General features: G+C 33.6%; 1 protein-coding gene across 9 annotated transcripts in view; it reads right to left on the bottom strand.

Annotated features, from left to right (window-relative positions):
- LOC145680831 (ATP-dependent RNA helicase A-like) overlaps positions 1-16,558 on the bottom strand; it is a 189,649-nt gene that overhangs the window by 116,933 nt on the left and 56,158 nt on the right. For 8 of the 9 annotated variants that reach the window (XM_081751929.1, XM_081751927.1, XM_081751930.1 and 5 more), the window contains 4 exons: positions 15,519-15,739; positions 8,620-8,802; positions 6,261-6,452; positions 4,984-5,197 (listed from right to left, as the gene is read on the bottom strand). In XM_081751929.1, coding sequence (XP_081608055.1) covers positions 4,984-5,197; positions 6,261-6,452; positions 8,620-8,802; positions 15,519-15,739 — 810 coding nt within the window. The remainder of the gene's footprint in view (positions 1-4,983; positions 5,198-6,260; positions 6,453-8,619; positions 8,803-15,518; positions 15,740-16,558) is intronic. The other variant, XM_081751931.1, reaches the window with a different exon arrangement.

Below are 16,558 nucleotides of genomic sequence, written 5' to 3' on the forward strand. Positions count from 1 at the left end.
TTTCATTAATACTCGTAAGATTAAATAGTTTCTTCTTTGTTGCTATTCCGAGATTCTTAATCATTTCCGTTGGTATTTGATCTATTCCTGGGGCTTTACCATGTTGCATTTTTTTCCAAAGCACTGTCAAATTCGCACTGTAAAATTTATGGTCCTAATTCATTTTCATCGATGTCTTCTTCCTTCTCTATCTCTTCTTCGTTCACTCTGTCTCCTTTGTAGAGTTTTTCAATGTATTCCTTCCATTTTCTTGTTATCTGCTCCTCTTCTATTAGCGTTGTTCCGTCCTTGTCTATGGTAATATCTGTGCCTTTCTTTTTCTCACCGAACTGTTTTCTAATATTTCTATATACCGTTTCTGTATTGCCTTTGACTACATTTTCCTCAATTTCTTTGCATAAATTGTTTTGTCGGGCCTTCTTTGCTTCTCTGTTGATGTGATTTCTGCACCTTCTGTTCCTCTTTCTTGTTTCTTATCTTGAACTGTCTTCTTTGCTCCATTCTTTTCAATATTTCTGTTGTTATCCAGGGTTTATATTGAGTTCTCGTTCCTCTTCCTATGTGCTCGTCGGCAGCTTTTGTAATCCCTGCTTTCATGGCTTCCCATTTCGAGTCGATGTCGTCCCCTGTTAAAGCTACCGTAGACGTCTCTTTGTCTGTCGCATTTGCAAATTCCCTTTTCATGTTTTCAGCTCTTCTTAGCTTGATTGTGTTCCATCTTTTGTTTGGTGCTACTACTCGTTCACTCTTTAGTCGGAATTCGCTCTTCATCAAAACTAAATTATGGTCTGAGTCAACGTCTGCTCCTGGGTAACTCTTACTGTTCTTCACTTGATTTTTCTAAATGCTTGTCGGACCAGTATATAATCTATTTTGATTTTTTTTTTTTTTTTTTTTTTTTTTTTTTTTTTTTTTTGTCTACTGGACCTGTTTATGTGTATCTTCTTCTTAGTGGTTGTTCGAAGAGAGTGTACCTTACAGTCAGATTATGGCTTTTGCAGAACTCAATTAATCGTGTATCTCTCGCATTCCTTTCTCCTAGGCCGAAATTCCCAGTTACATTCTCTTCTTTGCCTTCGCCGACTACTGCGTTCCAGTCACCTATGATGAGTAAATTGTCCTGGTCTTCAATTTTCATCAATACTTCTCCTATTTGCTCATAGATTTCTTCTACTTCCTCATGTGTAGCTTGATGTAGGCATATATACTTGGATTATCGTCATATTTCTCGGTTCGGTTGCTATCTTCAACATTATTATCCTTTCATTGTATTTCCAACTGCCTATAGCTTTCTGTCCTATCTTCTTATTCAAGACAAAATCAACTTCTGCTGTACCGTTTACAGCTCCTAAGTAAATCATTCTGATGTCTCCGCTCCACTTGTCTCCTCCATCAGGCCATCTAACCTCGCTGATTCCCAGGGTATCTATTCTCATGCGTTCCATTTCTTTCTTCAGGTTTTCCAGTTTTCCACACTGTAACAGCGATCGCACATTCCAGGTTCCTATCCTGCAGGGATTTCGTTTGATGACGACCGAGGAGGCTCTGATGTGTTTCCCTCCACTGCCGGGGACGACCCTCTGTGAAACAGTAGTGTCGTATTCCCAAATATTACATTCTCTTATTTCTCTTTCCATGTTGTTTTCTAGGGACTGAGTAACGTGGTGGTATCCCAGGTCCTTCCACCTCGCAGTGAAACAGCCATAGAGGACATCCTGTCCCTACCTGTTTTTGTCCATATCTGAGCCATGCCGATGTCAATCATCTTCAGCCTTAGTGTGCTAATGGTAGAGCTGCTGCCCACTACCATAATATCTCTCTTCGTCTGGCTCCTACTCCTAAAGACCTATCCGGCATGGGAAGCCCTCTGATAGCGAAGCTATCTCCGGCATAGCTCTTGGGATCATTAGAGTACACAAGCCTCCCCTTCCCCGCGGCAAGGTGGAGATATTGAGGGAAGGTTGTTACATCAATAACCTAAAATAGCTTGATTTCTTGCATAGAAGTCATTAATAAGATTTTCTAGCTACTCATCGTTTTCGTAGGATGTGCCACGCAGTGCATTCGATAGGGACCGGAAAAGATGATAATTAGTAGGAGTCATTTCTGAGGAATAGGCCAAATGAAGAAGAATCTCTCACTGAAGCTGCTGAATGACAATGGTTGCCATGTGCGCAACATGTAGTCTAGTGTTGTCTATGTGGATGATGATGCCACGTCGTTTATTCGGGCTTTTTTCTTGAAGTACTGCATTAACATGTTAGAATTGATCACAGTACATAGTAGCAGTGATAGTACGATTACGGGGTACGAGTTCACTGTGGATAATCCCGTCCATGTTCCAGCAGACACACAACATTGTCTTCTTGGGATACAAATCCTGTTCGGGACGTAGTGTGACCCTTCTGTTTTAGGTGATCCATTCCTTCCTCTCTTTAAAGTTCATCTCCAATAACAATATATGAGAGAAAGAGCTGATGTTGGCGAGAGGATTCACGTGGTGGGTAATCAAAGAACTATGCATGCCAATAACCCGTTCTTGTTTGTACTCAGTGAATAAGGACCCTCGAATCCAGTTTTTGAACCTTTCCCATAAGGTGAAATATCGCGGAACAATTGCCTGTCCAATGCCCATCACCGTGGCCAATTCCCGGATAGAGGGATTTTGACGTGGTTCACAGTGGATCAAGTCCTTCAAATGGTTCTAATCAAAGTGGGATTGGCGACCAGAACATGGGAAACGCTCAGGTCACAATTTCCACTTCAGAAAATGTCAAACCATTTCCAGGTGGTCCTTTCAGCAATAGCGTCCTCTCCACATACTGCACATATTTGTCTGGATGCGTCTGCGGCTCTATAACTTTTGTTAAACTCGTATAAGAGAAAATGTCAGTGATCTTTCTTTTCAACCCTGTCACTTCATACTTCAGACCCTGACAAACAAAAATTGGTCAGCCTTATGAAAACCACAAATACTGCTACATATTACTGATAACATGGCTACAATTTATTATATTACACAGGACTGTCATCATCACTGACGCTTGCCAAAATATTCCTGAAAATGAAAGGCACGAACTAATGAATTCTTCAACAGTACTCTATTTCTTCCTGAAGTTTGTGGAATCGTTGAACTCTCTTTCTTTCTTATACGAACTCTCTTCTTGCTAATTGTACGAAGTTAGCATATTAGGTAGTAAATGTTTCATAACTTGTGACGATGCTGAAAAGAAGGTTAAGGAAACCTTTTAATGACGAGGTCTTATTGAATATTTGTGAAAATGACGCTATATGAACACGTCGATACTTTGAAGGGTATTGTCGGGAAATTATTTTGGTACAGTTATGGTGGTGATTAGCTATTGTTTTTCAGTGTCTAGTTGTATATGGCAGCTATAGGAGTACAGCTTTGTAGTAAGTGATTAAAATATTTTTGGATGTGATAGTATTCATACCTACTTCGATGATATGAAATGTATTGAAGTTTTGGAAGTTTAACGAATTAATTGCAGTTTACCATAGAATGATTTTAGAAGTTTGTTTTCGATCATTATACTTAAAGCACATCTACATATCTGCCAAACTTTAATTATCTTCGTATCATTTTCGATAATGGATCATACAAATACCTACAGGTATTTTTACCATCTAGCTCTCTACTCCCTCCTGGATCATTGGTCACATGCCTTAGAAAATAGAAGTAAAAGTTATACAACCGGAACGAATAGAAATAAATAAATTCATTAGGAAAAGGCAGTCATTTGGAAATACACTTTGTCTAATGTAGCAACTCAAGAGATAAGCAACACCGGATATTCCTTAATATTCATCACTTCGTTTACTTCATTAGATAACGTGTTTGAGCACTGTTCTTCTGTGATGACTTTATTTCTTTCTTTTCTTTGGTGTTATAGCATTTTTCTCGTGTCGGAAACTCCAGAAAAGAGGAAAAAGGTTGATAATGCGAGGAATCTACAAAAATCAAGAATAAGCGAAATAATTTGATAAAATTACTGAATGTACTTCTTTCATACCACTTAAAATTGAATATTTTTGTTTCCTCTTGAAAACGTGAGACAGTTACACATGTAATGTAAAACTAAGGTGTTTCTAAGTTTATACAAGCGCTTCTAACATCATGGCTTATATGCAAGCTTCATTATTATACCACTTTGTTTAACATTCTATATTTTCTGTTCGTTTATTTCTACTTTCTGTCTTGTACATTAATAAGAGACTAAACCTAGCAAACATTTAACCCGGGACATGAGCATCAACGGTGAGCGTAGTTCGATGCCATTTACTTATCGGCTACCAAATCAACTATTTGAAACTGAGCACTTAGTGATGTAATAAACATAAAACAGAGTTGTCTTCTTTTAAGATATCATTCCCATATTTGTTCAAATCTTAATTAGAGTTACGATACTATGAGACTTCAAAGCTGATGCTTGCCAATAAGAAGTATGCTACGTAATTTATCTAATTTACTAAAATTATAATTTTCAATACGATTAACATATAACTATTAGCTGTTCCCAGAGTTTCATACATCACTGATTATTTATTTTCACATTACCATATGCATTACCGGTGAAAAGAAAGAAAAAAGTTAGTGTATTCCAGCTAGCTCAATTATAACTCAACAACACACAGAGATAAGATCAAGTATATCTCTGAGTTATGGATTCTAGGTTGCTGAAACGAAAACGAAAGAATAACCTACAGAATAATAAAGTGTAAAGAAAACGTATACCAAAATGAATCTACAAAAAAACTTTAAGCATTCAGAACAACTTTAAACTGGTTAAGGATCTTAAAACTTTCTCCCGTTTATTCTAATGATGACTGACGATGCGTACTCAAAATATATTATTTGTAATTCTAAAGCAGGAGAAGTAAGAGTAATTTTCTTCTCTTTTTTTCCTTGTACTTGGCTTTCCTGTGCTTAAATTATACAGATGGTTAGATTTCTTTACGTACCAAGCGTACAGAAAAGCATCCCACCATATGGACGAGGGAACACTGAATCCAAATTAACGTAATATCCACAGCTTTTTCCAACATCTTCTCTTCTTTCCTCAGCAACTCTTTCAGCCGCGACTGTAGCTAGAACTGAGTTTGTTTGTACAATTATTATATTACATTCTGCTCCTCGGCAAGAACTTATATAGTCGTCCAATATGTACTGACAAACCTGCAATAACATAAAATTAATTGTGAAAGAATTATGTTCTAAATCTTTGTTTATAACACAGTACTACACATTGCTACTTAATATAAGGGGGAATAAATTACTCAATATATTATTACATTTAACTTGATCATTAGGAATTATAATAATGATTGTTACTATTAAGTCTTTATTTAATACTAGTTCTACGCATTAGTGTCTCTTAAAATCATTTCACTGGAATAAGTACATTGAAACTGCACGGTCAGTCATATTTAATTGCTTGCAAAACGTAAGGAACACGTTTCAGAAGGGACACATAAGGACGGATATTCACTACACTATCGATTCCCAACTTCTTTTGATTCGCAAACACCACACACGACGTCATGACATCGCGGTTACGTACTGTACTGTTGATTAATATATACTTGTATATGTCAAACTCAAGGCTATCAAAATTGATTTTAACTTATTGTTAAAGGCTTCATGTAAAAATAAAATTTGTTAAACAGTCTAAACTTATAATCCTCCTGTACGGAATAAAACGTGTTTCTAAATTCTAAAACTTCGCGTCAAAACTGTTAGGAATCGCTGCGATAGACCTTGGTCTGCTTAGGAATATTAAAAGGTTAGAACAATTCTTTAGTACATTAGTATCATTAAGTTTAGAAAACTGTGTCAGACGGTTTCTATACTTCAGCTAAAACTTATTACTCTGTCGTCTAATTATCAAGAATTATTGAAAGTTATATTAAAATTTATTACAAGTAAACGAAATTCTTCCGAACTGAAAACACGTCTATCTTACTATTAAAGCTTTATATTAAAAAGAAAATTATTATAAACTAAAAAACGTATTGCCTGTTGTAAATTTTACATAAAAATTACAAATATTTATATTATAATTATAATTAACAGATTAGTTTTACAATTTTAATAATTCTTTCTCACACACATGCACAGAGAAATATATATATATATATATATATATATATATATATATATATATATATATATATATATATATATTTCTCTGTGCATGTGTGTGAGAAAGAATTATTATATATATAAGTACTCTACTTACTTGTGTGGTCTTACCAGATCCCGGTCTGCCACGTATCAAAACAACACTGTTTTCCTTTACAGCATCAACAATTTCATTCTTCAACTTCGAAATCGGCAATTTGTCCCTTTCATCCATTAGCTGAGAGTTCTTAATAGTTTTCTCTGCCATATATTGTTCTAATAATTCTTCGCTTTTCCTTTTAGCTGAAGTCTTCAAGAGTAAAGAACAGCAAAATAAATGTTAAGATCTTTAAAAAAAAACTTTTTTTTTTTTCATTAATGACCATAAGTTCCGGTTACACACACGACTACACGAAATGATAGAGATGATATATATATATGCACACTTTAAGTAACTTAGGGAAAAAGGCAAATATAAAAATTTAAACTATGTACATGCGTTTTTGTACCAGTAAATACAAAACAACAATGAAATAACTGAAAGAACTGAAGCTATACTCACGACGACGGGAACTTAATTTCCTTCAAGTTTATGTAATTATGTTTTGCAAACATAAGCCGCTTGAAAGTAGCATTATACAAGGACTCAAAAAGCAAAAATTATACTTACGTAAGCATCCAAAAGGTGAAATGGTAATTCGACGCTACGCTTCAATGACTAATGTTATCCTCTCCATGCGTATATTTTTGACAAGGAAATATAATGCTTGTAGAAACACATATTATTATCAGTCTCTTCTACTGTATAGAAAATGTTAATGTTCCTTGTCAAAACATTTCTCTTCCTTCTTCTTACCATTTTCCCAAAATAATAAATAAGTAAAAAGCCGATAAAAGATTATCTGTGCTAGAACCTTAACGAAATCACTTCACTGCAACATAAAACACTGAAATGCAGTTTAGACTTTTACCTGCTTAAAAGGGCTAGTTTTTCAGGGTTCCAGTACGAACGTGATTATTATATTAAATTTTAAATGAGGATCGGTGCCAATATCATTAAAGTACTCGGATAACTGATTTTTGTTTTACTTGCGTTATTTTTTTAGGTATTTTTCTCGACTCATAGTATTATAGGTTATATACAAAGACATGCATAAATGAAGCATTTTTGACAAGTGATTTAACACAACACAGGTATTTGTTGATTCGTTCTTTTGGGAGAAAATGTGCCAAGAAAGTGTGGGTTTTGAAAATACATTTTATTAGCAATTATTGAAGGAACATTAATATTTTCTCTACAATGGAGGGAACTGGTAAAAATATATATATATATATATATATATATATATATATAATTATGAAGCAGCATAATGTCTTAATAAAAAATTCGCATGAAGATGACAATTGGTCACTGACTAACTTAACTAATTTTACCATTTCGATGCTTGAGTAAGTACAATTTTATTATAAACATGCATTTTATTACGTCATTAACTATACTCAAAAGGTATTCAATTTCTCTTCTCTATCCTGTTTGATTATGTTGATAGCAATAAATTAGAAAGTTTGACAATTAATCATATTTTTGAGAGAACCCATAACATATAGAGACAAGCAACACTGAATCCATGTTGAGTTTATGCTTTGTAATTAATCAATGTTTTAGTTTACCTATATAAGTTAAATAATTTTATTGCATATCCTACATCTGAAATATCTTCAACAGAAATTGCTGGAATGCCTCTACAAATTGGACATGAGAGGTCAGTTAGGTTACATAAAATAAAGCGCACCACCATGGTTACGAAGAACAGGAGATACTATTAAAGTGTTAAAAAGTCGAAACCAAAAATTATGCTGGTTTTCTTCCGGAACATTGTACTTCCAGCATAGCTTAAACCTGAGAGCCTGTGGACCAAGCCATAAGGGTACAACAGAATGCCGACACATGAGGGTACAAGAGGATCTCGTTTGGGTATAATAAAAAAGAGAAGACCTGATCTAAACTAAACTCCGTGGTACAACTGTCTAAAAGAGGTCAGAGTTTAGAAGCAAGATCTATTCACTTTCATATTCTAATTGCAACAGGAAAAATAATGCTATACTATGGCTAAGTGATATGCTGATGTATGCATAATTCAAAAGAAGTGTTCCAATTCAACTTACTCTATCTGGTCTAAACTGATATATAAAGTGTATTAAGCAGGTATTTTAGACAAAATTGGCTAAAGATTTAGACAACTCTGAGAAACCGTATGTACGTGGTGACTAGGAAAGGTCGTTAAACTCTAGATAACATTTAACGCGGTTTTGATTTCAGATACGAAATTTTTATTATTATTACTTTTATTTGAATACTTTAAAGTCTTCAAAGAGTTAATGTTTTTCACTAAATCACGAAACATCAGTTTGTTTTTCACTAAAATAAAAAAAAAAATCATTCCTCTGTTTAATAAAAATAACAGTAAGGTTCTTACATTGGCAAAAAATCTTGCGAAAAGTCCTGAATCAGATTTTTCTCCTGTCCAAGGATTTCGGTGAGCTTGTGGAGGAGTCCATTCTATCGTACCCAACTGTTCTTCAAATTTTCCACTAAACTTTTCTTCGCTTTTAACAGAAGCCGGCAGAAGTGAAATATAACCATCAGGATTTGGAGTCTGCTGTTATATAGAACAAATGCATTTAAAAATCCCAATGAAGGAAAGCAAAACGAACAAAACAGAATAAAGATATTTAAAGACAAATTATTCTCATAAAAGCAACTGTTCAACGTGGAAAATACAAACACTTACAAAACAGCAAATGTAAGAATGACTGAAATTGCAACTCATTATTAAACTATACTGTCTGTAACAGAAACCAGTAACATGCCTGTGCAGCACTTTCATACACACAAACATTATTTAAGACAAATTTGTATGTAACTGCACAATGGCCATGGCTGTCCGGATGCTTAATCCTGGAATAGATAGATAAAATTTGATCGAATAATATCTAAACCCCAATATGTTTGATCTACTATTGTATGTGTCAACAAGAATGTTGGTTCTTTGCATTAATACTATCCTCACTTGCGTAATGAAAATTTAAAAGATTTGTCCAATGTTTAATTATTTATTGTTTTTCATAGGCAAAAGCTTCAGCATGTAATGTGTTATGTGCAGTCTTTTTAGGAAAAACAAGCTACTCGTCTCTCTTTGAAAAGCACTGTATTCTTACCCATGGACAGAAATAAATCAAACAAATGTACATATTTCCTGACCAATTGAAATTAGAGATGCAAAAAAGCCGGCTTTTTTTGAATCGATGGTTTTTTTCACATAAAAAACGAGAATTTTGGAAATTTTGGCTTTTTTCATTTTCATGATTTTTCTATCTAAATAGCTTTCTTATAATATATTCTATAGTTAGATAAGAATTCCATGACCTAAATGCCATATTTCGCTCTGAAATTCACCATCAAGATGGATGGAGCACATGTTTTACGAATTAAAGCTAACATGAAGAATGTAGTATTTGAGGGCAATTTTAGAGACTATTTAACTTTATTTTAACTTTTGATTTATCGACATCTTTTTTCTTCTCTAGATCATTTTAGTTTGTCATTCGTGTTTCATTTCTAAGAGCTTAGTACTATAGCTTCTAGCGCAAAATTTAAACTTGCATTTTTTCTATATATCCGTCAAAGCGTACGTTTTTCAATATATCCGTCAAACCATACTTCCACATTTCTGTTATACTGTAGCTGTGCAATAATTTAGCAATAATTTTCCGGATACAACCTTCAATACAAAATTTGTACAAATAATCACTAGCAGATTTAGAAAAGTACTTTGGGAGGGGTTTCTCGGATTGTTTCGTTTTTTAAAAAAGTCCTAATTTTATTTGGGAGGTGCTTGAAGTTTATGAGTACAGGCATAACTAATATTTCGTTTCGTTTATATGTTTAGCAATAATCTTCCGGATACAACCTTGAAGATCATTTTATACTGAGAATCAGTGGCGGATTTAGAAAAGTATTGTGGGAGGGCTTTTTCTTACTAATGTTTAGTTTTTCTAAACATTCGTAATTTTTATTTGACGGGAGCTTAAAGTTTATGAGTAAAGGCATAACTAATAGATATTTCGTTTGTTTTAGACATTCCGTAACTTTGGGGAGCAGGCTTCAATCCGAAAGACCGCCCCCCTAACCTTCGCAAAACCGTCACTGCTGGTAATTAGTATTAATAACGATTTATCAACCATAAGAAAGGAAGTCGGCCAACTCACAGTACACGCACTATTTCTACATTCACAGATAGAATGAAGAAAAGCTTTGTCAGAATGGTCGAATGCTGGATTGAATCCCGGACTTTCCAATAGAAGCGCAAAAGCTAACCACTCAGTCACATTTGTTGTTCAGTTGTATTTAGCTTAACTTAAATATATTCCGTAGTCCTTTTCTTTGGGGGGGGGGAGGGATTCCGTAATGATATGTTGAATCCCTCTTGTTAAAATTTCAGAAAACTTGAGGATGGGGTAAACCGTGATGGTGGTTATATAAAACTTAACTGTAGATTTTCAAGAATATACAGAACCAAAAGCTCTAGATGTACAGCCTTTAAGTGTATCATATAAATCTAAGTATTTCTCTTATGTTTTATTTTAATTTTATTTTGTTTCAAAAAGAGGATATGAAATATTTTGAAGTAAAAATACTAAATACAATTTTGCTAGTTATTTGTGTATTTTCTTTTAAAGAAGTGTTTACTTTGAGGGTTGGCTGGTTTACACCAGCTGTTTTTTTTTTTTTTTTTTAAAAAAAAAAAACTGGTTTAAACCAAAAAAAAATAAGAACGAAAAATGCGAATCGTGTGAACTTCATGATGACGTTTCCACATATCAAACCATCTGCATTAGTTTTGTTTCCTTTTCACCTTTTAATTAAGGTGTTCCATGTTCAATTCTCGGTCGAACCACAACCCTTTTTTCATGCGTAAACCAAGTAGCGTTTCGGATATCACTTTAAGCGAAAGTCTTCTTCTTGACAACATCGGTATTACGTAAGGATGTTGAAACTAAATTGTATATTTCTGCTTGCCTGAAAGCATGTTTTATAAAGAAGCCAGGGTTGCTTAAATATATTGATAGAAATTGGCAAAATTTATCGACTGCCTACGTAGCTTCCAACGTTAGCTTGGATTGGACTTTCAATGATATCTACATATTAAATTTGCAATTTAATACTTCAGTTTTAGCGTACTGATTATGATACATTGACCTTAAATTTTACATGCAAAGCAATAACAGGATTTTTCCGTTATTGTTTTACATTTAAAGTAATGACAGGATTTTCCCGATGGCTAGGGCGGGAGTTTCTCAATTTAAGAAATTTACTGACCGGACTTCTTTAAGCTTAAGGGACCTCTTCCAGCATAACCACGTTGTTGCATAATAACACCAAGGCGAAACAAACTTATTTCTGTGAATATGTAATATAAATACATAAACCAAAATATCTAAATCAAAAAACCTGGTTTAAACAAAAAAAAAAAAAAAAAAACTGGTTTAAACTCCCACCAAAAAATGGGTTTTTGGCATTTTCAAAAACAACCATGGTTCTTGCCAACCCTGCTTACTTTTGTATATAAGATGTTAAAAAAATTCTTATTATATACATTGGTTAATCCTTTGGAATTCATAATGTAAATATGTTGAAGTAAAATTGTTTGAAATATCTTTTCGAAATTCATGGTTTATTTTCGAGGTTTTATATTATTAGCGGCATCAACCACTAATTAAATGACTTTTTGTGTTATAGAGAAGCGAAACAAAGTCTGTTTTATTAATTTAAAGCAGAATTTTGAAAAAAGCCCAAAATTTCCCAAGCAAAAAAGCAAAGCAGAAAAAACTTTTTTTTTTTTTTTTTTCAAAAAAGCCGTTTTTTTCGAGCACTTGCATCTTTAATTGAAACCTTTATTTGAAACCAAAGAATTAGCACTTCTTATGTGCAGTCGAGAATATGGCCTTTTATGGGAGGTAGGTGGCTAGTTTCTTCACAAACTGTAGAGTATATGTTTAATTAATGACAGATTCACATCAATGAAACGCATTTGCTAAAATTATAAGTTTTCTCTCGAAAGTATATGCTATTATTAAATCTATCTTTCAAAAAAATATTCATGTGATATGATTTCAGACTTCGTACCTTGATAAATTCTTCTATTTTATAATTATATCCAGAGGTATACCAAAATACGGAAACACCTCGTGTAACGCGTAGCTGATTTGACGTTCTTTTTTATAGCGAAGTTAGTAGGTGATGCTGTCGGTTTTGGCGAATTCAACCACTGATACAATCTCTTTAACACGTGTAACAAACTTCATTTGTAGTCGAGACAACGTCCTGTCTGACTGCCACGGAATTATGTCAAAGCTAACAGAATCTGACTGTATGCAAGTCGTGTTGGCCCGTATGATGAGTGCCTCTATAACCGAAGTAGCAGAAGTGTGGTATATCGCGAGGCACTATATCAAGATTAGGACCGCATATACTAGGAATGGGAAAACTGCATCCTCGAAACACTATCGTGAACAAAAATGTGTGTTGAGTGATATACAGAGGAGTCCGAAAAAACGTACTCACTATTTGTAAATACATAATTTCCTTTAAAAAAACCTTACACTCACTAATCTAATGCGTAGTACAGTGTAAAGTCTTAAATTTGTCGTGATAGGCGGAGCTGGTAATTTATGCCGATAATGCGCGGGTGATTGGTGGTGGAATGAGCCAGTCATATTAGCCAGTGCAACATATCGAGTAGCAAAAATGGCTCAGGTTCGTTTATCATTTGTTGAACGTAAGGCTATACTGAAATAGTACTGGAAGTACCAGCAATGGCATTGGCAGAGAGAGAGAGTTTGGAACACTGCCACCAACACGTACAATAGTTGCTCGCATTCGCAATAAATTCGAAGCCAAAGCTGATTCGACAGTTAAAGATTTGCACAAGAAAAGACCCGGCCGACAAAACCAGTTGCAAGTTCGGCATGCAGTGTTGCGGTGTTGCAACATTTCACCCGATCACCACAAAAATTAGTGAAAACTTCAAAAAACCTCTTGCATACTACAGTGTCGAAAGACAAACAACTAGAGTTATTACCATGATCTGACAACTTTGTATACATAATTCTACATTATTTCATAATTACAAATGTTCATATATGTGACCTTTGTCAAAGCATTCCAATGGGAAGAATTTTTTTGTTTTCAGTCCTACACACAATTCGATTGTGATGATTTCACACTGTCCGTGCTAATTGTTAACTTTTGGTTAGATAATGTAATTTTATTGATTTCAGCGATTTCAGTTATTATCTTCGCCCTAGCTGTTGGTTCAGTGACTAGTGTGTGATCCTTTTGTGCATGTGGTCTCGGGTTCAAATTCCACCTTCAACTGTACATCTACTGTCTTCGTCTCATTTAGACTTGGTGCTGAAAAAGTACGGTTTTTGTTTGATTTGGTTTCGTGTCTCTTCCGGTTACATAACCAATTACAGAGGGCTGATCTCAAAACAGATTTGAAGGTCTCTCAACAATTACCATTAAGCAACAAAATTTAGCAGATTATTTCTTCTGTATCAAGACCCCAAATTCTTTACGAGACGAGACGAGAAATAGTTCTTCGTAAATCGAGACACGACGAGAATCCTACAAAAATTGAAGACGGTTTTCTACTCTCGTGGCCCACGAAGAGTGTAATACCTTCTGTATAACATTTAAATCATATTGATTATTGAAATATATTATGTAATCACTTGCATATCTTCAAGTGTTGATGAATGCTCTTCATTGTTTTCGTACAATTACTGTAATAATTTATGAATTATTACTATGAATCGTGTAATACTAAAACACTGAGATCTAAGACTTGAGTGAACCAGTATTGTCCACGAGACTTGAGCAAATATCTTGTCTCGAAGATGAGACAAGAATTGTCATGTTTGTAGGCTCGTCTCTAATTTGAACATACACTTCTCGTCTCGTTTCCCAGAAACTTCTGTATCATGGATAACATTACTTTTGAGTTTCTCCAAGTAATAAATTTCTCAGTCACCTTTCATGACACTTGTTATTCAGCTTATCTTTAAAATATAATTTCTTCCTAATCAGTTTTTTTTTAAGTTTCGTCTCGCAAACACGAGGACTGTATCTTGCAATACACCGAAAACATTTTCTTAAATGCAAATAGCTAATAATAACAAGCAGAAAGTGATAGACGCGTTTGATCACCGTATCTCTTGGGTGACGTGGAAAACGGTGAATAATAATAATAATAATAATAATAATAATAATAATAATAATAATAATAATAATAATAATAATAATAATAATAATAATAATAATAATAATGAAACTAATCATTAGCAAGCGCAAACCACACCCAAAAAGCAAACGAAAGCAACATAGGCGTGCACGCTGGTAATACATTTAAATTTATTTCTAATTGCCAAATATGCTCTCGAAAGATTTTCATGAACATTTTCTCTATGCGCTCTAACATGATACAAAGATTTTGGAAGAGCCTGTAGTTTTAAATGTTTCTAACCCATTATTCTGTTGAAATTTCTGTCAGAAATATAATATTTAAGAATAATATGTTTCTTATTACCGTTATCTTTCCGATAATAACAATCTTATTTTGATACAATCAAATTTGTACGTCTCTCTCTTTTTAGTACTCGATGAGTATCATTTGAAATTACTATTATATATATAGATATAGATATACTGCCCAACTCTGCCCAACACACTGCGCCTGCCTGTCCCTACTTTGTGTGACGTCACTCGCTACAATGAAGGCCTTCTGTCTTATGGCCTGACTCGAACATCGGTGGGCTACCGCTATTCATTTTACTATAAGTTATATTTTTCACCTTTGTATATTAAATACTGTCACCTTAGAGTTCCAAGTTTGACGTATTGGTTTTCTCCGTAATGGTAGAAAGTTGTTTCATTTTATATCTTTTGTCTTTAATTTTATGTAAATAAAGCCTTGTATTTTGTAGAGAAAAAAAGAGACATTAGTCTTTTGATTTAAGTTTATCTTATATATAATTCAACATATAACAGGCAGAGATCCTTTTCTTTTGCGTGAATAATTCAAAATTCTAAATCCTAATAATCATACTATTTAAACACAAATTAGAAGAAGAAAACGCTGTTCTGGAAAGAATGAAGTAATATTTTCAATTGAATGTCTTTGTAAGCCAATGATCTTAACAGGATTCAAAGACGAAACCTGAAAATGGTAATTGAAAAATTTGTACTATAAAAACAAAAAAAAAAGTCAAATAAACTATAATAAAATAAATAAATTTATAATTAATATCATACCTCTTCGATAGGTTCAACTCCCATACTTTTTAAAGTATGTAATACTTTCTGCACAGTACCATCACTAATATTCACTGGAATTGGTTTATTTTTTTCTAATTTTTTTTCGTACTCTTCAGCCGACTCAATAAGGCCCAGTATATAGAGTTTTCTTACTAGTTGAACAGCACATTTAGCAATTGCAGACGTCACGTTTCGTCCAAATCCACGAGCTTCGAGTTCTAAATAAAATAAATAAACAGTAATACAAAATTATAACAAATGGCGAAGTAAGTTCAATATTATCATTAGATCTATAATACCATACATACACACAGTATACATACATATATATATATATAACAGGTGATAACAGAAACAATAAAAGTAGTGTTTCATTATTCAGTTACATTATCTTATTTATCACAGCGCTATACTTTGGAAATATCTACAAAATGAATGCATGGACGTGTTCTTCTTACCGTGATATTTCCAGACGAGCCTATTTTTTGGCAACACTCCCTATATCTTGTGTTTGTAACCGAAATGACTTCGAAACTTTTCTTCATCCTCCCGAAATCTCACATAGTGTTCAATTTTTAAAATTTCTTCAGCTTTACTTTTTCAGTCGATTTTTTAAATATTGTAATGTGTTTTACTGTATTACAAAATAAGCATACACAATGAACGAGAATGATATAATGATAAATACTGCTTTCAACTGTACGAAAATCTCTAGTTTACTTTCTCAGTTAATTTTTGCATTGTAGTGAGCTGTAAATGAGCCAATTAAATTAGGTTAGGAGAATATCTATCAGTATTCGAAATAGTATAGACAGGAGTAAAGAAGAAATAGTCTTATCTTTTTAATTTTCATATTTTAAGGGAGATAACACAGAAGCTATAGTCTTGATCTACGTTGGAAGTTGACCATGAACCAAACGCAAAAATAATCCGGTCATCTTATCTTACAAAGATATGAGACATAATAATATCTGTAAGAAATGAGACTATCCTCAATGGAAACCTAAGATTAACGAAAAAAAATAATATCCTACAAA

Source organism: Thermobia domestica, chromosome 3 (assembly GCF_964235325.1).
Source record: "Thermobia domestica chromosome 3, izTheDome1.hap1.1, whole genome shotgun sequence".
NCBI classification, from domain to species: domain Eukaryota; kingdom Metazoa; phylum Arthropoda; class Insecta; order Zygentoma; family Lepismatidae; genus Thermobia; species Thermobia domestica.